At 38.6% G+C, this 24708-nt stretch overlaps 1 protein-coding gene across 1 annotated transcript; it reads right to left on the bottom strand.

Moving 5' to 3' along the window:
- Nucleotides 1-22307: 22307 nt before the first annotated feature.
- LOC141923825 (arg8-vasotocin receptor-like) lies at nt 22308-24499 on the bottom strand. Its single transcript, XM_074825467.1, has 2 exons — nt 23584-24499; nt 22308-22507 (listed from the first exon to the last, which is right to left on the bottom strand). The coding sequence occupies exons 1-2, from the start codon at nt 24497-24499 to the stop codon at nt 22308-22310; spliced, it is 1116 nt and encodes a 371-aa protein (XP_074681568.1).
- Between the last annotated feature and the right edge of the window lie 209 nt (nt 24500-24708).

Raw genomic sequence — 24708 nt, 5'->3', positions numbered from 1 at the left:
CGCTATCAAAACTCATGTCTGAGAGGAATAACACAGGACTCTTCTTAAATCATAATGTATTCAAAGTTAGTGTCAAGTAAAAGCCAAATTAAATGGATGAATGTTACAAGAACTACTTCAGTAATAAGTTACTGTGACATGATCTTTCCTTCGGAGATAATTCAAGCAAAAATAATTTTCATGTCTGGCTAAAATGACAGTATTGGGCAGCACACAGTTTATTTTGTTTCTGGGAGACCATCAACAATGCCTTGACTATCATAAAAATAAACAGATGCAGATTCAGAACAAATGTGCAACTAAGAGATATGAATATAATTAAGCTTTTATCTCCACAAGCAAATGGTAGGAGATACGGGTTGTAATTGCAGTAGTTTTAGACAGCTGGGATTGATTTGTTTCCCTGTAAATGGTACACCTGAAATACTTGAAAATATAATACCACTCTACATTTTCAAGGTCACCAGCAGATAGCACCCAGTGCATTGACACCCAGATGGATAAAAGATTGCATTAATGGCACAGTGACAGATGCAAAGTAACATCTTAGATTTTGGCAGATTCAATGTCAGAAAACCAAGAAAATGCTGTTTCATTCTTGACAGGCATGAATGTGAAAAGATTTATACATCTTTTCAGGGTGAAATACACCCAGAGTCATTTGACTCCTTTGTTACAGATCTTAAGTTCCAGATTCATTCATTCCTTTTCCCCCACCTATAGAGGACATTTTCAAATAAGAGCACATAAATTCAGGTATGTGTGTCCTGTCAGTATCAGTGAATACTTTACTGATAAATCTTCCTGTGCCATGTGAGAATAGCCACTCCAGTCTCAGTGACTTGGAATTGACTATATTTGGCCAGCAAGAATATCTCCAAAAGAGGCTACAATAAGTACTGTTTCAATACTCGTAATTCGGCAATTTTTTAATCTAGTGAGTTGGAAATATCCTATGAAAATCTTTGCTACAGCAATAATAATTGAACTAAATGTAAATGAATGATCCATAGCTGATAGCAGAAAAGATAAAAACAGATAAAATACCAACATTACTAGAGGCAGAAAATCATCAGACTATGAACATTGTCCTTTGAAGACTAAACCACATTTGGCCAGGGATTCTGGTAATGATGAGGATAATCTTGAGGCAAGCTGTAAAAATGCAAAAGAACATCTCATCTGTATATAGTCACTTTTACATACAATGACCTAAATTTTATGCCACTATACACATATACACACAGACATGAACACTAGACTACAAGAATGTTAGGGCTTCAAAATCAAGTGGTTAAATGGACTAGAATCAATCATATGCTAATCTGGATAATCCTAATGCACACCATGTCACATATATTGGTAGACAATGTAGAAGCCTGTATCTTCCCTGTGCCTATAATAGGGATTACATTTAATGCATGATTGTTGCTATTTTTTCTAAGATCTTTGTGTCATTCAGTACACAGACAAACAGAGTTCAAAAACTTTCTCTTCTTGTTTGATGACCAGCTTTATGCTTTAGGTGTTACATGCCAATCAAACTTTGCACTGAACATGGGAATTCCTCATGGGCTTCTTCTACGCTACTTGTCTTTTCAATATCTGAGCATTGCATACATATAATGCATTTTCCCAGCATCCTGTTGAGATAGTGGTTATTATGAGCCCTACTTTATAGATGTGGAGCTGAGGCACAAGGAGAACAAGACTAGAAATAGACATTAATTTTCAGAGCCTGGTTTGAGTTGTGCATCGCTTGATTTTTTCAAAGTATTTGTCCTTATTACAGAAATTTGTACCTATAAAACACACAACACACTCCTTTTTATGCCATAGCATACAAAGAGGGAAAGATGTTTTTACCCTCAAGCTTTTGATGATATTTCAGATTTTCTGGATTTAGACTTTCAAATATAATGATATAAGAACTGAAACCCTAAGCTCAGCTGTGGCTAGTGTGAAGTGCTGAATGCAGATCAGAAGTGCCCATAGTAGCCTGTGTTGCTGAGGAACACATGGTCACACTGTGTACTATTTGGAGTTTCCTAACAGTTGTAAATCTCTTGGCTAAATTTTTCCAAATATACTTTTGTCCTGTGTTTCCCACTGTGCTCTAGATGAGAAATGATTAAAAATAGACATAAGTATTGAAAGATTGCCAGAAAGCTGTATTTGACTGCATTGCTTTCCTGCAAAACTTCTAACGAGAGATAAGTCTCATACATGGTCTCACTAAGGACTGGTGAGAAAGCAAGATAAGCCTACAATGATGCTTATTCATGTGTTCCATGAAGAGCTGAAACCTTGCATTTAATTTTATTTCCTATATCCTAATTAACCAGCTAAACAGCAAATCATCTAAAACAAACTGGAATATCTGTGAACCCTTTTAAAGCCATCAATAGGTGGTTTTCATCATGATTTTAGATTCTGAAGGACAATCTAATAATAATGATAGCAATAAAGTTACTGTTATTGCTTTAAATGATTGACTACAGTACTGTGATTATACAAGTAGGACTTTCTGCCCTTTTTGAGACCGACTGTCATGATGTAAAAAAGATCTACTCATGTGGCATCTTACTTGTACTGTCAGTGGCTTTTAACATGATCTTTCTAATAAGGATGCTCAATCCTTTACACAAACAGTGACTTTAACATTCTTTATGTTAATACTTATCAGACAGGAAATATTTTCAGGTTATAACCAGAACTGCATATTGCTGTTAAATTCTGACATTATATATCATATCTATGTTCATGACAGTGCCACAGGCTAATAAATAGTGTACTTTTGGGGTGTTCTTTGCTTTGGCTAAGCTAGAAACTTACTCAAGCTTTAGTCATTCAGTTTCTAGTTAAACACAAGAAATTAACTTTTACTCCCATGCAACATAGGTATTCATGGAACGTTTTGAGAAGGATTTTTTCACACATGCTGTCTATGGGAAGTACTCTTATGGATCTTTTACTCAAAAACAAGGAAGAACTTGTTGGGGATGTGACAGTTGAGGGCAACTTTGGCTGCAGTGACTGCAATGCAGACCCTGAGGAAAGTCAGAAAGGTAAGTAGCAGAGTACTTAGTGCAAGGGCATAGGGAAGATGAAGGCAAACTCTTTTTCAAGGTTCTCAGGGATAGAATGAGAAGCAAGGGTCACAAGTTAAACCAAGGCAAATTCTGAGTAGATAGACAGAATTTTTTTTAACCCTGAAGGTAGTCAAACACCAGAAGAGATGGCCCAGGAAGTGTGTGGAACCTCTGTCCTTGGTCCTGAGCAACACGAGTTAGGTTGGACCTACTCTGGGTGTGGGACTGGACCAGATGACATTCAGAGGTCCTTTCCAACCTAAATTATTCTAAAAACTATGACTAAAAACCTTGGACTTCCAGAAAGTGGAGGTAGGCTTGTTCTGGGACTTGACAATTTGTCCTCCTGGGAGGTTGTCCTCACAGGCAAAAGTGCCCAGGGGAGTTGGCTAATCCCCAAGGACAATCTCCAGGATGCATAAGTACAATTCATTGCAGTTTGCAAGAAAATGGGCAGGCAGAGCAGAAGGCCAGCTTGGCTATTAAAGAAATTCCTAAATTCCTAACTGAACTAGATAATGACCAGATTGATGACTAGAAAAAGGCAAATGCTACACCTATCTTCAAAAAACAGCAAGAAAAAGGATTTGAGGAGCTATAGACTGGTCAATCTAGCCTTAGCCCCAGGACATTTCTAGATCAAATCCACATAGAAATCATTGTACATGACATGGAAGGGCTTTATTCAAAAAGGCACACACCATACGTTCAAGGAAGCTTAGTGCAGACTTCTTAATGGCCAGCTCTAGACAGCTATTAGATGCAAAATGAGTGTTGAGCAGATAATACAGCAGCCTGGCTGTATTATTTAATAGATTAGTTTTTCAGTCTCTAGTTTTCACTCTGAATGATAGCTAAATGATCAGGAAGCTACTCACAGGTTTTCCTGTACTGAGATATTAGTTATATTAGTATGATGTCTGTATATTACTGAGTTGTCAAGAGGACATGGAAATTCCTTTTCTTCACAAGTCTCAGATTGTTGATTGAAGTCATGTTCAGACTGCCTTTTCTCCAGCCTCCCACCACTACTGCTACTTTCCTAGAGTACTACTAAAGCTACTACTGCTTTCCTAGAATGGTGAGATTAGTCAGATCATCAAGCTAATCTGACAGAAAGCTGACACGCACCCCTAAAATGTGTCCATTGCTCCTGAGGTGGGTTTTTTTTTAAAATGAGATCAGTTCGTGAACATGAATGCTATATCCAATATAAGACAGGGAAGGATACAGACAGCTAGGAATGGGTGAAAGGTCACAGACCAGTTTTCTCAATTTATTTCCCCGCCTCAGCTCCCATAAGAGTCAGTATCAACACAGAGGAGAGGCTGGGGATGTAAAATCATGAACAGATATGGAAAGGAACTGCTCTTCTCAACAGCAGCAACCTGTTAGATTAACTTGATGATAACTGTATTCTAAAAAACCCTGGCCATGTGCAATAACTCTATTTCAGGAGGAGCACATTTATGCACAGAATCACCCATTTAAAATGTTTTTGACTTCAAAGATTTAGTATTACTGTTCATTATTTACCTTACTGTCCTGTTTAAGCTCTGTCTGAGATCAGGACCTCACTGTGCTAGACATTTTACCTACCTAAAGAGATAACCCTAGCTTCAAAATAGCTATGAGAGATGAGAGGTGAAAGAAAGGAAAGTGATTATTTCCCATTCTCAAAAGGGAAACTGAGGCACCAAGCGATTAATGGTATTGTTTTTAACATCCTAAGGGGTGTGGATGCTCAGTTCCCATCCATTTTAATAGAAGTTGAATATTCAAATACATGAAAAAGCTCTGTAAATTCTACCCTGAATGGATCCCCAAAAATCTCCCTGGAATTTAATGTATCTTCCTTTTTATAAGCATTTAAAGTATCACATGCATATATGCCTATGTCTGTATAGGTTTGTGCACTCTCTGGTCTTCAACAAGCAGCCAGCTCAGCATGTCTTTGCCTGAGCTGGATTTATTTGTATTACCCTGTAGAATATCACATAATCCATTTACAGGACAGTGTGCAAATGTTTTGGGTAATATACAGACTGAACACTTTATCCTTATATACTTACCCAGACATGGGCCCTGTAAACTGCTCAGCTTGCTCTACTGACTGAATTTTCTAAATGTCATGGTCAGCTATTTTAAATTTGTAGGACACCACAGGCAAATTTTCCACACTGCTGTCAGTGCCACTGGTGCCTAGGAAATTCTCTCTTTGCAGGGTATTGCCATTGTCCAAACTGCAGGCATAGGCAGACTCCAGACTACACAGTCACCCATTAGCCACAGGCTTGACCGCTCCAGCCTCTTCTCTGGCCATCCCAGAAATACGGGGATGCTGCTCCCAGCCAGCCAGAGTGTCCCTCACACATCTGTGCGTATATAGGAGACTTAAAGTGGACATACATGTAATAGACTTGAAATCAATAGAAAGTTTGCCACCTATTTTGTCTGTCTAATCACCCACTTTCACCCTTTCCTGTCAGTCATAAAAGACATAAAAAGTCCATAAAAGATATTTCTACTTGGAATATGACCCACATCTGTGTCCACACAAATCCCAGTGAAGATTTCACATAACACTGGCAATGAAATGAAGTAAGCATCTTCCTGATGTGTGCTGTAGATTAACTGAGAGAAGAGAGGAAGAAGACAGACTAAGAAAAGAGATCTGAAAGACAGATGAGCTTTCTGGAGATATTTTGGTCTTAGGACATAAGACTCAGACTGAGAATTAGAAGGAAGACAAGAATATGGTAAAAGGCAGTCAAAAACAAAGACAGACAAAAGAAGCTGATTGTAACTAGGTTGAGTTTAAGCTAATAAATTGAAGAAACTGTGAGATCAAAGCTACACATAATTGCTAATCAGTGAGCTCAGGATCAATACCACCCAAAATCAATACCAGCAATACAACAGATACAACACAATACCAGACACTTAAAAATGTTAACATATGCCTACAAATTTCTAACACCCCTCTAAGACTAATACGAAAAAGTTCTACTCCCTCTGATACACACCAGCACCCAAACACACTTGGGTGCACACACATCCCATGTGCCCTCACCCCTGTGGGTTATATGCATCAGACTCTCCTCAGAGTGAGGGTTCCCCTGCTCGCACATCCCTCCTGTTGCAGATGTGGGTTCTCCACATCCCATGCTGCTTCCTACAGCCCCCTAATTCAGAGGTGGTAAGAGATCATCCCACAAGGTCATCTAAGCATGCCCCAGGAGTGGGTCCTTGCTTGGTACACCCCAAGTGTCACTCCAGCTGATGGATGCAGGCTGCTCATCACATCCAAAGAGGAGGACATGCCATCAGGCAGAGCTCACAATGCTGGTGAGGCAGCTTCTGATAGTGTCAAACTAGATTTACACTACTGCTTCATTCCCACCCCAAGGTCTCTCCCCACTGTTACGAATTTTCATGTTTATACTGCTTCTCAAGCTGACTCCTTTGTCTCAAAAGTCTCTTCCTAATTCCCTGGTTCCTGTTTAATCTGGCCAACATTTATCTCTTCTTTAGCACTGTCAGTTGGGCAGACATCCTCTTACACACTTTGGGGTATCTTATTCACACACCCCATGTACACTCACACTCTCATCCCACAGCAGCTGTTATTCAGGCCATCCTGCCGAGGGTGGCCTGTGTAGGTCCTCCTGCAAGTGCTGCTGAAACAGTGCCTGGGCTGCCAGATCATACTCAATGAGCATATGACAGCCTTATAATCAGCTTCAAGGAAACCTCTGGGAAGATGTCAGTAAAATCTGTGGGAATATACCTCACGTTCTCTGTGGAAATTGAGCCCTGATGCAGGCAAAGCAGCAGTCCACAACCTTAGTCAAAACATCAGGGTACTGGGATTGTCCCCAGGGTGCCTGGTTAAACCCTTCCATCACACAGATCCCCAGGGACACAACTCTGAGCAAAGAAGACAAAGCTACCAGCTATGGCTGCTGAGCCACTTCCAGCAGCTTCATCAAACAATAAACACAAAAGAAATAGAGTGGTTTCTGCTTGTCTGTCTTTAAGATATGTGCAGACGTCAGTTGTCAAGTTTATTGAGTTGTTTGTTTCAAACACATCAGAAAGCTATTTTATTACTAGACTTCACTGCAATCAGTCTTTGGTGCTTTAGGTAGCAGGTACAGTAGAAATACCATAAATAAATGGAGAGGTAGTTCAAAATGATTATTGGTGCATTACTGTCAAAATAAGAAGGTCTAAAAGTTCCCTGAGTATTTTTTATCTAAGAGTCCATAAAGTTTCAATCTTCTTTTCATTTCCTCAAATTACTAGAAAAAGGAAATGGTTTAAAATGGCAATTTTTTAACAAGGTGAGTAGGTTGAGGAGTACCAGGGAGTGCAATAGAGAGATAGACTACAGGAATCACACCCTGCCTTCCCTGGGACAGGCCCAACAAGCAGACAGGATGCATGATACGGAGGATTCCCTGTCCTCTCTCCACCTGTCTTAACACAGTGACTCAAGGGATAGGGGGCAATGGCGACAAGTTCCTGCCTGGTGCAGCAGGTGCATCTCCTCTGTGACTGCCTCACCTTCCCAGGTGCCATTGCACAATAGCTGCAAGTGGAACTGAACAATAACAAGGATGATGGTTCATCTAGCTTGGAGGTGTTGTCAAGGTTAAGTTCATCTACGCTCTGTGTCAAAACTATTTCCATAAACAAAAAAAGACAGGTCATTGTCATAGCAGTCTCTCTTCTGAAGGGAACAGAAGGCCCAATGTGCAGACTGGACCCACTTCTTAGGGAAGTCTGCTGCCTTCCTCAGGCCCAGGTTGAAGATGTGAAGAGAAAAACTTCCTACCCTGGTACTGCCCTCAGATTATTATCCATTATTGATTCTTCAGGTAGGCAGTGATGAAGCTGAAGCTAGAAGTTCGAGGGCTATCAAGAGAAACTTCAGGGCTTTGGGACAACTGGTTAAGGGATCAGGAGCACAAGTAGCATTCTCCTCTATCCTTCCAGTTGCAGGGAATGATGAGGGAAGAAACAGGAAGAGCCAGCAGATCAATAGCTGGCTCTGAGCCTGGTGTCACCAGCAGAATTTTGGGTTTTTTGATCATGAGTCAGTTTGCACGACTCCAGGCTTGCTGGCAACAGACAGGGTACACCTGTCTCGAAGAGGGAAAAGGATCTTTGCACAGGAGTTAGCAGGGCTCATTGAAAGAGCCTTAAACTAGATTTGAAGGAGGTAAGGGATAAAACCAGGCTTTCTAAAGACAAGCTCATACCTGAACCAAAGAGTGAAACCAAAATCAAGCACTCCCAGGTTCAAGAGTAGAGTTGTGGCCTAAATCAGACATTGACTTCCAAAATACATACCAAGAGCAAAGCAGCATGAACTTTTGTGGGCCACGTTCAGACAACCAGACACAAAGAGTGACTCCAGAGAGCTGAGCAATCATTTTCACTTTAGCCACTAAACCTCCATTCTAGCAGTGTGCTAGTAACAGGTCATCAGTAGTGATGAACTAGCTCTGAGAATCCATCCAGACCAATCCTCCCATCCTGTTAAAATCCTTGCTGCCAAAAAATACAAATAGAAATAGTATAAATTGCAATCTGAGAACAAACAAAACAACAACAACAAAAAAAAAAGCTCAATAGGTCTGAAGGATCCATTAAAAATTTTCCACTACATTGTCAGAACTTTTCTGTATCCCAAAAACTACTTCATGTAACTCTGGTTCAGATGCAAAAATAAAGTCATGATGAAATGCAGTATAGTAGGCAGCTTCTTGACTATTTGTATATTAGCATAACTCAAGTGTGTGTGGGAAATACAATACACAAGTATTATGGTCTTAGAAAACTGACCGTGAAAAATAGAATTGAGCTTCCTTAAATTCTCCATCAGTAGGTCTTGCCTCGTTACAAACACAGGCCTTTGAGCCAATAATAGAATTGATGAAGTTTATAATTTATGCAACATACTCTGCTGGACAGGTCCCTGAGCAACATGAACTAATTAGACCTGTTTTGATCAGGGAGTTGGATTCCATCTCCTCCAGAGGTCCTTTCTAACCTGACTAATTGTATGATTCTATGATACAATACCTAGACCTTTTTCATTTAAAGTTAAACTTACTATAAGTTAGTACAAATTCTCAATTTTTGATGGGCATGTTCTTCATAAAGGGACAGTGTCAAATGCAGTACTTGAACAAATTTCTGGAGGAAATGATTGCATGTTGAAATGTAGGACTCTACCTCTCAGTGAAGTGCCTTTTCAGTGAACTATGTCGTCTCCTGTAGGCTGCATTTCCTGTGAGAAGAATATATGACCATTTTCTTTCTTATACTGTGAAGTACCCATGTGCTAAAAATTGCTGGAAGCCTCAGTTCATATTGCTAGCATGCCACTTGGTATGACAAATTTCAAAACATAAAGGCATTATTTATACACGGAGGTTTTTTTATATTATTATTCCATGATAGATTTATGATTCAACAGTCATGTTGCCTGGTTATTAACTCCTTGTTCATTTGCATTTGAAGTCCAAGAAGTTTTAGCTTTTCTTTTTCACATAATGCAGGTTTTAATAGCTATTCAGAAGAGCAGTGTATCTAGCAGAAATATCCTTCAGAAGCTCAGTTGGCTGTAACAGCATAAAGGAGACACAAATTTGACACAGACATACAGTTATAGAGGGGTTATAGCACTATCTATATTTGCTGAACCCTTGCTCATCTCTGTGGTTATTTCAAGACATGGTATGAAGGCTGAGTGGTGACTATCCAGACAGTGATCTCAGAGCATTCTTCTGAAATCTGTGGCATACCCAGTCTTTTCATAGTTGGTAACACATTGGGACAAGTATCCTCCCAGAGGCAGAACTGTTTAGATAATGCACATTTTTAAAGCTAGGACATTGACAACAATATTCAATTGAGATCAATTTAAAACTGAGAGATTCTTCTAATTTATTGAAACAGAAAATTGAAAACAAATCATCTTGGTTAATTTTGCAGATGATTCCTTATTTACTTTTTTCATAAACTGATAATCTTTAAATGAAAAACTGATCATTTTGACATTTTGCAATTTCTTTCTTAGACTTCTTTAGCTGAAACCTTTCAGCCAACTTGAACAAAATTCTCCAATTGATTTGATTCTCTCAGACAAAACCAACCAACCAAAGCCCATACTCATCTTCCCCTAGAGTGTCAAATGAGGGGTTCCCAGGAACTCACATAAATTTCTTTATTTTGGCATTTATAAACTATAAAAAAATGAAATCCTTTACACACATTTCTCCGGCAATGTTAAAGGAAAGTTAAAAGTAATCCTTATCCCAAATCTGAGGAATAACCCAGTTGTGGAGGATGGAAGACAGCTGCTCTGGCCTCACGAATGCTCACTCAAGCCTGTCCATTTTCCTCAAGGAATCACATGCTTGACCACAAATCCACAGCAAATATTCAGTCCTGCTGCAGGTCCTGTTTGGATCTGTCATCCTGACTCTATCTGAAGTCAAACGCCAGTGTCTCTGCCTCTGTGGTGCCTAGTCCCTGAGCTGGCTTCTGATTGCTAGCACTGTTTCTTCTTCAGGCTTGCATCTCTCCTTGGTGGTTGAACTGTGCAAATACCACTAGCAATCTAGTGCATTTCTACCAAAAAAATCTAACATATTCACAATCAAATTCAGGTATAAAACTACTTCTCACAGTTCACTTTCTTCAAACAAAGATCAGAGACAAGCCCTCAATGTGTAATTGGATCCTTACTAGTTTGAGAAGCCTCTGTCCATTTAATTGACATTCAATAAGACAAGTATGGCATGCTTAATGAAAATAGGGATGATATATTGGCACTTTTGTTTAACACCCAGTTTCTTTGACGTAGGCTGGCTTGTTAGGATATTAAAATTAGAACTGAGACAACCTTACAAGTTTCACACTCTTAAAACTTGCTGCAATTCCCATTTAAGAACACTTTATAAAAGAATTAGTGTTGTTGCTGTATGACAAATTTCTCAGAATAAGCCACCAACATGCTTTTCCAAATAACCAGCTACAAAAATAATGAGATTTACAAGAAAGCTTGTATCTGAAGCTATTAAGCTAGGTTCAACTTCTGAGGAAGTGCCCCCACTGGTATTCTTGGTACCATTCCATGATCATTGTATTCCCATCTTTATTTAAAGCAAACTTTTAAGGCTCTCACTCCTTTCCTCCCATCTCATTTCTTTATTTTCTTACCCATTTCAGTCCCACTATTTTCATATTCAGGAAAACAAACAGAAGTAGCTGTAAGAATGAGAATATAGTATAACTGATTCGTATTTAAAATTATACCTGTAATTAATTGCTGTTCTTCAATAAACAAGCTGTTCTTTTAAAGGCTTACACTTCAAATACTGCTTTTTGCTAAGATTGCACATATCTTGGCCTCCTTTAGCCACACAATTATGGGTATCTAAAATATACATTGTATATCACATTGCATTGTGACTGGAAGATACAGGAAACTTTCACAGTAGTATTTGTACCATGGGTAGCTGATAAAGGCAGAAAGATGCCCTCTCATTTACTTGCTAGCAGTTGCTAGCAACAGTGCAGTGTTGCTCTTTGGGACTCATGTTTTGGTATCTGGGTTGAGACTGCTGGAGGACAGGACAGGCTGGAAGCCTCTGTGTTCAACAGCTGAGGTACAGAATTAAAATAAAACAAACTATGTAGGAAAATATTCACACTTTCAGATTACTGTCCAACTGAAAAGGATTCACAATTTCTATCTTTGGCCTCCCAGTAATGTTGTGTTTAGTCTTAAATAAGGTGGTGAATATTTTATGGAAGGAGTAGTTTTTATCCATCTGTTTATATAGCACTAAGTATAATCATCTTTAAAGGACTGTTTTAAAGCTCTTTTTCATAGCATAGACAACAAGGGCACAATGAAGAGAATTACTGGTTTATATAATATTCTTCCCCTGTCTGACAAACAAATCAGTAAACACCAGAAATCCACTTATATGGCCATATACCCCTTGCATAAGAATAAGATGTATATCACCCCTTCCTCCAGATATCATGTAGAGCATGTCAGGGACTGGGGCAGCCTGTGAGGAAAGTTCACAAGGGTTCTTCCAGACCGTTACATTACTTTGAATCCTGATGTCTTCAGCCAGACCTAAGATGAGGAGCCCCAAAAGGTGGCAAGTTGTTGTCACCCACTAGATACTCATTGGCTTTGAGATTCTGATTCAGTCATTGAAACTTTAATTTCAAGGAGAACACTCTCACACTTCAGAAAAAAACACAAGGCTTGGGAAGAAAGAGGTGCCAGATTGTTCAAGCAGCAATGAATTTCAAACTGCAGACACTAAAAAAAAAAAAAAAAGGTCGTATAAGCAGCTTAAAATTTGGACTGTTCATCTGCCAAGGAACAAACTGCAAACTTTAATAGTTGTTACGTAGTCTGTAGATGTTCTCAGGGGGATAGGAAAAAATTAGCACAAATGATTCTGTAATTGTGTCATACAAATTGGCACTGTTCACTGACCCTCAAACCTATATTTTCATCTCTCTGTTAAAATTTGCTGTTCTGACGTGTATGTGCTGCAGAAAGCTTGCTTGGTAACTGTCTGTTTTCTACAGTCTATGCTTCCTTAAATGTATTTGCCTGGTGTTGAGGCAGGCTGCAAATGTGACACTCAATTACACAGCAAACGAACAACTGGCAGCACACATGACCATTGCGTAAGGTTGCATAGCATGGGAGTGGTTCATAAACATAGTTCTCCATGTGACACATTAAGGTGTTTGACAATATTGTTTTAAGGCCTACCCAGAGACAATAGTCCCATTTTCTCCAGAGACCACAAAGGAAACCACAGGTTTTCATGTGATGCAGTCTTTTGCCAAACCCTGCTTTAAACCAGATAGATGCAATAAGCTTGTTGTTGATAGGGATGTTGAAGGATTGGGCAATAATCATGTTTGCACTTTATTGTATTTTTATTCTTGTAGTAAGTGATCTAGTCCTAAATAGCCTATGACACGAAGAAGCTTTTTAAGTAACGTATCCTCCAACTTGCTTTTACGTTAAACGCAGAATTTGTTTCTATGTCTGAAGGTTAATATGCACTTGGTTTCAAATCTTGGTTCAGATATATTTTTTTTTGAACCAAGCCAGTTTTCTGATTTATCTTGTTCATAACATGTGATACATTAAGAACTTTCATCTCTAGGTGATCATTCACATTCTGAGCATGCAGCAAACCCTGGGGGAGCACAACTGTATTGGGTTTGAGTGGCCAGGTTTTGGGGGTGGGGGGCACTGCAGGGGTGGCTTCTGTGAGAAGCTACTAGAAGCTTCCCTCATGTCGAATACAGCCAATGCCAGCCAGCTCCAAGATCGACCCGCTGCTGGCCAAGGCCAAGCCCATCAGTGACAGTGGCAGTGCCTCTGGGATAACGTGTTTAAGGGGGAAAAAACTGAACAAATGGCAATTGTAGCCAGAGAGAAGAGTGAGACTATGTGGCAGACAGCCCTGCAGACACCAAGGTCAGTGAAGAAGGAGGGGGAGTTGGTGCTCCAGGCGCCACAGCAGAGGTTCCCCTGCAGCCCGTGGTGCAGCCCATGGTGAGGCAGCTGTGCCCTGCAGCCCATGGAGGCCCATGGTGGAGCAGATCTCCACCTGCAGCCCATGGAGGACCCCACGCCAGAGCAGGGGGATGCCTGAAGGAGGCTGTGACCCCCTGGGAAGCCCGTGCTGGAGCAGGCTCCTGACAGGACCTGTGGCCCCATGGAGAGAGTAGCCCACGCTGGAGCAGGTTTTCTGGCAGGACTTGTGACCCTGTGGGGGACCCACGCTGGGGCAGTCTGTGCCTGAAGGACTGCACCCCGTGGGAGGGACCCACACTGGAACAGTTCGTGAAGAACTACAGCCCGTGGAAAGGAATCACGCTGGAGAAGTTTGTGGAGGACTGTCCCGTGAACTGACTGCAACCCCCATTCCCTGTCCCCCTGCACCACTGGGAGGGAGAGAAAATCAGGAGTGAAGTTGAGCCTGGGAAGAAGTGAGGGGTGGGGGGAAGGTGATTTTAAGATTTTTTTTTATTTTCTCATTATTCTATTCTGATTTGATTGGTAATAAATTAAACCTATTTCCCTATTTTAGTCTGTTTTGCCCATGACAGTAATTGCCAAGTGATCTCTCCCTGTCCTTATCTTGACCCACAAGCCTTTCATTATATTTTCTCTCCCCTGTCCAGATGAGTAGCGAAGTGATAGAGCAGCTTTGGTGGGCACCTGGCATCCATCAAGGGTCAACCCACCACAAAAAGAAGTGTAGAAGTTTGTGCCATTAATGAATACTCATCTAAATAATTTACATTACCTTTTACACCAGAGGGGTGAGACATTTTGAAATAACTTGCATTAATAAAACTAACATTAATTTTTAGAGTTCTGGGGCACTCTGTGAAGAGTACAATTTAAAGAAGCAGAGTTTAAAAGAATTTTCAGAGTAGAATTTGAAGAAGTATTTCCATTCCTATTTTCCCATTCTCATTATTACAAGGTAAATCATCATTTGATAACAATGTGAATTTATACAATGCTAATATATTAACTTTGAAGGTAAAGGATATTTCTACACTACTATATGGTGACACTTTCTAGCTACACAGCATACTCACAATATATTTTCATAATGTTCAGTGTTAACAGAAATGTTGAAATTTCTAGGAAAAATAATACTGTTTGCGCAATTTCTTTCTCTTACAGATGCAGGAAGTTAATGAACGACTTGAATGCAGTTCAGTTCTGAGATGTTTCTGAATCAACTCTACATTTCCCTCCAGGACACAAATGCATGTATAAACTTGTAATTGATTTCTTAACCTGAAGGCAGAGATAATATTTCAGCTTTGGAGAGCAGTATAGAAAAAAAATAAAGTATTATAACTTATGCAGTTTGTATCAAATCACAAGATTAAATCTGAACATATAAACACATCTATTTCTGACATAGATGTTTTTATTACAAAATGATGAATTTACCTTAGAAATTGATTTATACAACAGTATTTGAGAGCATTCTAAGGATAGTCCTTTTGTGCCTCTAGATATTTTAAAGATAATGCACATAAAATACCATATTTCTTTTGATCAAGATCTCAAGTTAACTCTTTGTCTTGTATCAGTGAATGCATTCTAACTTGCAGCCTCTACAGTGTTTAAAATTCAATAGGATTAGCCTAATTTTACATTTATGATATTCCTCTCATCCGCTTTGATTTATAGAAAAGAATCTTTAGTAAAGAAAAACTTGAACCTACTGAAATAATACATGTCAGGTATTCAGTCAGTCTGGTCCTCTATTTCAGTGACTGAAAATGTATTTTTATATTGTCCCCAGGTAATTAAAGACAAAATTCAACACATTGCCGCTTAGAGACAGTCCTTGCTTAAATTGCAAGATGAGCTTAACTGTCTCATTCTCAGCAGAACAAAACCTCTATCACAGGGTAAACCCCTTCTCTTGCAGAATCATTGGGAGTTTCTACCAAAAGTGTCAGTCTAAGGTGACATTGTGGGGAAAAGATGTCAAAAGATAAAGACGTTTATACGTATATATGTTTACACGTTGCAGAGATAAAACCACGTGTCATCTACTCCTTTTAGCCCCATGGAATGAGGAAGAGGTGGAGGTGGGCGGGAGTGTTGGGCAGAGCACCTCTACCCTCTGGGCTCCCAAAATGGCCAGTGGTACCCCGGTAGGACTTGCCTGTACAGTCATCTGTATGCACTACGCAATGATGTCAACTTCCACGTGCTAGTTGCTCGCTTTATTGTATTCATGCCCAGCTGGATATTCAGTGCACTGTTTTATCACAAAAAAAGCACAAGAATTAGGTACAGATATGCCTGTGCTAGTGCCTCCAGTATGGACATCATGTGAGACATTTCTTGATCACTTTGCCTGTTTGTGTGCATACGTCCATGGGCAGACAGCCTTGCGGTCCAGTTCTGATCGTCTGTTGTCATCACTGTTTGCAACCTAAATAAACACAATATACTTTAGCTATACAATATGTACCTTTAGTACATGTGGACTCTTAGTGCACTCTGAGGGAGCTTTTATGTGACATCTTACTCCTATCTGGTCTTCCTCATCCTCATCAGGGAGCCTTTGCCAAGGAAATTTCCCAAAGACTGCGTATATGCTGGGCATGCTCCATCCAAGATCTGCAGAAGCAGCAGCAGAGCAGCCCTATGGCAGCTCCATGTCATTAACTAGTGTACTAATCACATGCATACTGACATTCAGGCACTTCTGGAGCTCTAAGTGTTTGACTTTCCATCATATCTTTCCTTTGATACGGTCTACATGTAAATGTCATACAATCCAGTATTACTTCTCTGTGTGAATGGAAACACAAATCAAGTTCAAATGTTACAGTGGAGTTTTTAATCTCTTCTTTCACAGCAAATGCATTAAACTCCAAGATACCCAGGTGCTGAGGAGAAAATAAGGATTTCTTTCATGAGGTCTTGCTCACATATTTTTTGTGAACAGATAGTTACAGCTGAACACATACCATCTCAGAGCATGAGATTGCATCAGTCTTGTCAACAGAGGAGCAGGAATATGAATCACATTGCCAGCAGACAGGAATTTGTATTAAATGTATCAATAAGCAGTGTTCACATCATGACTGTGCCTGCCAGAGGCTTGTATTCTCTATGATGAAGTACAATTTTTGCCATCAGTAAGTCAAAAGCTGGAGCCACTCAACATTAAATCATTTGAGGCCAGACATCTATTAACACATTTAGAGACATGGGCAAACATTTCCAATATACTATGATAGCTAGCAGATAATTTATTCCTAGTGTCTCTTCAAAGGTGGTGATATAGATAATAACTGAACTCAAGAATAAGCTAAGGAATACAAGACCAGTATCTTAAAGCAACACTTTCGGTTTAATATATACACAACTAAATGTATAAACATGAAAAAAATTTTTAATGTTTTGTGCCAAAATTTGTCTTTGGGTAGCTTCATGGAATTCAATACACAGAGCAATAATCTTGGAACCAAAGAACATAACTATATCTTTTTAGCTAAATAAAATAGTAACATCAGAGATAAAAGTTGCATTTGTGATTGAAATCATGTCTTTTATATTATTTTACCTTCAGAACTGATCTATATATGTCACATTGTGCCAAGTTTATGTTTTGTTTTAAAATTTATTGTAGGTTATATGTTGATTTCCTTTAAATGATGATGATGATGATGACAACAACAATGATAATGACAATGATAAGAATATCAAGCTTTTCTGGTATCTGGTTTTAAAATCTGATACTGCATCAATTCTTTTGAAAATTGGTTACTGTCTGTCTCTAGTTGTATCCAACTCCTCAGCCATAACTTCCATAGATCTTCAAGGTCAAACATTTTTGTTTGGCATTTTTTCAAATTTCTTTCCCAGATGGTACTGAAATGTTTCCTCCACAAGGTCCTACTGATTCCTGTGTTGTTAACTCAGAATTTAAGATAATTGTTGCTAAAATTTGGGGAATATACAATCTGAACAATTTTTGTTAATTATACCAAAACGGATGCAAGAAACATAAATCCACAATTCTGAAGGTCTTTCAGAATGTCAGTCATGATATAAAAAATTATTATGACTACAACAGCATTTGAATATATTTGCACTGCACCAGGGCAACATTTGGATGGAAATTCAAGAAGCTTTTGGTTACAGTGTATTGCCTCTAAAGTTCATTATGGAGCTGGATGATAAAATAGTTAGCTAAATTAGTTGTTATGACCTACTGGTGGAAAGCATATGCTTTGGACTTCTGTGTTGGCAAGAAAAGGAAACAAGAGGGAGTGGGTATGGCCTACTTAGTTTCACTCAAAGCCTATTCTTTCTTTCATTCCTGAAAAAAGTGAAGCATAAAGTAATGGAAATTTTACAGACAGCTTGTAAAAATGCCTAGAATTTGCCTTCTTAATGAGATGACCCTCAGAAAGTCCTCAAGTGGCAATAGCAGGAGCATCATATAAGTCCAAGAAAAAGATATAGCTTCTATCCTTTTGTTTAAGAGAGGCAAACTGAAGACAACCTGGGGTACCTCTGCAAGAAATTAGGGCAGGTAGTGTTTGGGAACTGTATTGCAATTACAATTCCCATTTGAACTGTTTTCCTTTGCAATCATGTTTCATTGCATGTATGAATCATCTGCTTCACAATCATGGATGTATTCTGTAGATACCCAGGGCATTCAGGGCCAAATCCTTACCTTATGAAGACAAAATTTTTGTATTTTTTTTTCTTATTCTCTAAGGGATCCAACCCACATGGATTTGACTGAAAGAACTGAGTAGCTGGATTATATTGCTTTGCCTTTGTCTGCTCATGATACTTTTCAGCCAAGAATAGCTAACATTCAGAAGCTCTTGAGGATACTTTTATCCTGGCCATGTGTTTGGGAACTAGACAATACAGCCACGTCTGCATGCCATGTCTGCCTCACATAATAAACTCACATTTCCAACTTACTTGGGGCTCCACATCACACTGCCAGTCTTCCCCCAACAACACAGAGACAGGTGCATTGTATTTGACCTGAGAACCAGTTATCACTGTCAGAACTAAGTGATCAAAGTGAAATTGGTAGGGCATTCATTTGGCACCATCATTAAAATTTGTCAACATCATTCCATTAAAAGATGAAAGAGATTATCACCTGACACCTCTGGCTTCAGTATTCACCATTTACAAGTATCTGAACTGGGACTGGCTATGAAAATACAGCAGCATTTCTGTAGAATAACAGAATTATCAAAATATACTGTAAAGAATGCAAAACACATGTTGGGATTTTTCTTTCATTCTATTAGGGTTTTGTGGGGTTTTTTTCTGTAATAAATCTATACAGAATTCATAGTTTACACCGTATTTGATTCTTATCTGTATTGCAAAACACAGACCAATAATTTTTAAGAAAGAACTTAATTCCTTTTACCAAACTGTGCCTTTCCCAAGTGGTAAGAAAACCCTGGAAAGTCAACACCCCCTCCCACCCCCAGATAACCAGAAACTATACCGCAATGCCAGTATCAACAACACAGCCATTTGCTTCAAGAGTGTCAACTTGTATGCTATGTATTTTTCTGCTCAGAAATTATTTGTGGGAGAAAATAGAAACTAGGCATTGATGAGGAAGACTTTCATCTGATAATTGGATTTTTTCATCTGCATGTGCTCCCACAGTGCCTCCAGGGACTTGTATATTTGAGTTTCTGATTCTTCCATATGGATTAAACACCCTGGCCAGACTAGAGTGATGTCTCACAGTCATCCCTCTTAATAAGACACTGTAACGTCTATTGTAAACCTAAGTGACAGTGAATTGGAAAAGATATAGTCCAGCTGAAGAACCAAATATAAAGGAAAACAAGGTCATGAGATGTTCAAACTACAATTCCCAAGAAAACTGATAGCCAAATTTACAAAGAGAAAAATTTCATTATAATTTTAAATGGCACCTGGGAAAACATAATCCACTTTATTAGGGAAAAAAAAAAAAAGTTATCAAAATGAATTTCTCATAATTTGAAAATTATTTTGACAGAAAATTTGGACCAGAACCAAACTCCCCAGTGAGTGTGTTTGTCAGGGGGCAGGCAGGGCAGGCCATGCAGGATAATGACTTGCATCTGGAAAATGCAGCCCAACTCACTTTGCTAGGAAAAACAGCAGGGATACCTGTGTTCACACACCTCCGTAGCCTGTAGTTTGTCATCATAGTACAGTAACCTTTATTTTTCTTCTTAACAGCAGGACTGATCTCAGGGGAAAGAAAATGAAAAAAATCAGACAGCACTTGAGAGACTAAAATATCATTGTTTTGAACTTTACAGACAGTGAGCATTCATTATTGAACTTAAGAAGTTCTGACATTTCATTCATTACATGATCAAAATATCTGAAATATGGACAGTTAATATTGCTCTTAGAGTTCTATAGAACACATTGAGCTGCTGTGATTTGAGAAATCAAGTTCTACCAAATTATTTATAGAGCCAGTAACAAATATATGAGCAATGCAGAAATGTAAGTAGTAGAAGTTCTACTTTTTAAAAATCAAAGGCCAGATCAAGTGGTATAAAATGACACAGCTCCACTGCCGTCTCTGAGCAGTACTGTGACTTACGTCAGTTCTGGATCTGGATGACTATTTGCATGCAATTTGAATGCCGCTTTTCCTTGCAAATGTATACCTTTTGAGGCTTTCCACATGCTTTGCTGCAAATCCAGTAGTATAATGACACAGGTAATTCCTTGAAGCATTTCTATTTCCAGTTCCTTTCAACACTGCATATTTTACTATGAAACCAACTGCAGTCAAAAGAAGTAGAAAAACAAATAAAGCCACCATGAACCACTGGATTAAGTCATAAGGGAGAACCTAACTGAGAGCTAATCTGACTGAGTCTTAGAAAGTCAGTGGCTGAATATAACAAATATCCTATCAATAGTATGGATTGTATCTTGGATGGTCATACCCCAGATAAGGACCCTGTCATTTGAGTTACAGAATTGCTCTAACAGGGAACATGATGTGGGGTAGAATTAACAACTATTAATTGAAGAGAGGGGGGGGAAAAAACAAAAAAAAGAGCAAGAAAAAAGTATCAACTGCAATTATAATAAGAGACTTCATATAGAATCTTCCCATTTCTGTCTGGCTCTGGTACTATCTTCATCCACTTCGTCCTCTTCCTACTTGCTGGAGACCTGTTCTTGCCAGCTGGACTGTGACACTAGCTTTTACCATAAGAAAGAACAGCAATATTTGGTTCAACCCCTATGTGGTCTAACTATAGAGGGAATAGAAATCATACAATATTCAGTCATATCAGCACACATTAACCAAAAGCATAACTATTCATTGTATAGCAGCATTCCTCACACACCAATCGGTATTTAGTTTAAATCAATATTTCTTTGAGTACAACTTAAAGACTATTAAAAACCCACTTTTATAGCTTTTCCATTGAAATCTGAGATTGCTAGCACTCATAAAACTGAAATGTGAATAGCACTGATGAAATGTAGTCTAACATAGGCAGACGATACGCAAGTATCACCAAGAATCTATGAATGCAGGTCTAGTCTCACCTGAAAGAGCCTTGTTGATATTCCTTCCACACTCCTCTGATTGCAGACACTGAAAGGGGAATAAATAGCTACCTGCACAAAACACCCACAAACTAGCAAGCAAATGCCATTCTGAGATAAAGATACACAGATTTATTTTTACCACTAAAGGGAAATAATAGAAATTAAGCCTGAAGAGGTTCTAAGCACACTCTGTCAATAAATTGCATGCCAGAACAAATAGGTCTGTATACCAAATGAAAGTTTACATTCCTAGCACCCATTTTTATTTAAAGTATGTATACATGGAGGGGGGGTGTGTTCAGTTAACTGCTTGCACATCAGGAAATGCATGGAAGATCAAATCCCATGGTGTGAAGCCACAGTCCAGACTGCTACTATGTTGCTGATACCTGCAATCCACAATGGCATTTGAAACTGAAGTAGATATTCAGTGTCACAAGGACACTGAATTCTTTTTAAAAAACTATATTAAGCTGCTTGGCATTTTATAAATGTATACAAGGAGTTAATTTAAAACAGGTATTAATAATAGCTGGCAAAGGATTTTTTTGACTTTCTGCTGCCTTCTCAAGATTTGCCAGACTGTCCTTCAATCACACCAAAAAGATGAACAATTCATGGTTCAATTTGAAAACATATTCCAGTCTAATTATGTCAGATTCCTTTCCAATTATGTTTCAATTTGTTGGACCAGTTAGTTGTAAAATTTTACTACTTAGAAATCCAGAATCACAGAAGCAAAAGTACTTTAGGACAAAAAATATCTAAGATACTTTTACATATCTTTGTCAGTCTTTACAATAATTCATTCTGATAACACAGTGGCGATGGAAGTACTGAGTCAGGCTTGCACAACACAGAAACTTCCTGTATATGCTACAGAACTGCAGAGAAATATATTTATACAACAAAAGACAATTTTCCAGCTTCCTTATTCACAAAACAAGGGACAGTGGTAAAATATTGGTACGTCTTGCCAACATACAAAATGTAACAAAACAACAAAAAGCATTCAATATTTATGCAGAAGTACTGTTTTCCTCAGGGTCTCTGTCTACAAGATGGATACTCCCCGTGATAACCGATTCCTCTTGAGCTGAGGTGTTCTCCAGCTGCTTATTTGTGCAATATGGAATGTGGCCACAAAAATACATGTATATCCATGGGTTGGTGCAACTATTTAAATTGCCAAGGAGCATGATAATGGTGAATGCCGAACCTAGGATGAAATAGTTAAATGAATAACAGAGTAAATAAAGCACTCATACAAATAAGTAACATTTTCACAGTCTGCTGCTTTATGGTGTACCTGTCCATATATAAAGTTAATCTAATAGTAGGAAATTCCCATTTATTCAATGCAATTTGTAATGGTTGAAGGTATGAAGCACACTATATTGTATGCATTTCAGAGTTAAATAGTTCCATATAGTTCTTTTTGATGTAGCTGCATTAAATGTAAAAGCAATTACTAATTGCTATACAGATACAGATAAATACAGATATAGATATTGATATAACTGTATGTAGAATAAGACTCAAATTCACACTGACAGGAAGAATTCTTAAAACAAAGATCAGAAGATTTTTTTTTTATCAGAGCAAGCTATAACCTTTTTTTTCCTTTGGTTTATATCTTTGAGTTTAGAATAGGTGAACTTAAAAAAAGTCATATACAGAGTCTTCCTTTCACAAAGAGGCAATAGTATAAGTTTGACAAGATTAATCTTATTTACAACATGGGGTTTTTGATACCTCCCTCAGGCTTGCTTTTTTGCTTTATAAACACCTGTTTCACAACTTTTAATTGTTTTATAGTCTACTACAGAGATTTCATCAATACGATTTCAATATTAAAAAAATCAGATGTCTTATAACATCACTGTTCTATTCAGTAAATAAGAAATAATTATTTTATTACTTTGAATAGTTAATTACTCCTTTTCACCTCAAGAACACAAAATACTGCTGCTATAATATCTAAGACCTCTTAAAGGCTGAACCCTTGCTGTAGCAGATGATACTTTTCACTGTGCTGTTCATTAATCTTTAAATCGTTAATCACTCAAAACACACACACACAAAATACACACTTATATGATGTTTTGATCACATAACACATGAAATTCTATGTACCTAATTAAATACAGTAGATAATCAATCCAGGAATTTCTTTTTAATCATATTCAAATGATCACATGTAACTTTTACACAAAAGCAAAGTGCAAATATAAAGCAATATAGCAATGTGATAGCCTGCTATGAAGTTATGAATGAGGATGGAGAGTATCTTACCTTCAGTCACGACACTGGGGAACCACACAGACCACAGCTGTGCAATGAAGAAAGGTGACCAACAAAGAACATACGCAACAACTGTCACCACTGTCATTTTTACAGTCTTGATCATAGCCTTTGAAATACAGTTCACACTGCTTGCTCGGGATGGCAGGACTTGCTTCTGATTTGTTACTTCATATTCAGTCTGTTTTTTCACATGTATGTTTCTTTTGATTATTTTGCAAATCTTAACCTGGCATGTGATAAGGATGGCTGAGGGGATGAAGAATATAACTACAAAAATCCAAGTCACATATGCCCTGGGGCCCCATGGCTGAATAAATTCACCCCAACATTCAAAGACACCTGGAGATATTTCAGTCTTAGAAAAGATAAATACCTGTGGTAGGCTAAGAATCAGTGATATAAACCAGCTGGTGCAAATGGGGATGTTCCAGAGAGCTCTCTTCTTTTGGAAAGTGACCATAGGGTAGCAAACTGCTTGATATCTGTCCATTGTCATGACCACTATCATATAAGTAGAGGCAAACATGCCCAGCAATTGTAGATACTTGATAATTCTGCACAAGAAATCTGGCCCTATGAAAACATCTGTAATATCCCATATGAGTTGAGGCAGCACTTGAAAAAAGGCTACCACTAAGTCAGCAATGCTGAGGTGAAGCATGAACACATACATCCTAGAGAGCTTCTTTCTTCTTCGCCACAGCACCAGTATGAGAATAAAATTGCCCACAGACGCTGTCAGAAATATGACCCCCAGTACAGCAATCTCTACTTGAGCTAATTGCTCATCTCTTTCTGGTCTTCCAACAGGATCTGACTGATTTGTCAAACTCAGGAATCTGTGAGGAGAAGGACTCTCAGTCTGGTATGTGTTATCCTGCATAGGAAATGAAAAATTCTTCATAGTGCACAGAAGCTACTTACAGTAGCTGCTACTTGCGACTCAGGTTGACAGCTGTGAAGTACTGGCTAGCAAACAAACCAGCCCAGGTTCAGGTTTCGGTATATCTTCAAGCAAATCTCCTCCTGTTTGTGCAAACTAAAGCAGTGGGACCTGGATCTTGATAAAATTCTGTCTCTTGCTGGCATGCAAAAAGGCTTTATATAGGCTCC

This window comes from Strix aluco, chromosome 5, assembly GCF_031877795.1.
Source record: "Strix aluco isolate bStrAlu1 chromosome 5, bStrAlu1.hap1, whole genome shotgun sequence".
Taxonomy (NCBI): domain Eukaryota; kingdom Metazoa; phylum Chordata; class Aves; order Strigiformes; family Strigidae; genus Strix; species Strix aluco.
This window is presented reverse-complemented; position numbering and strand designations above follow the sequence as displayed.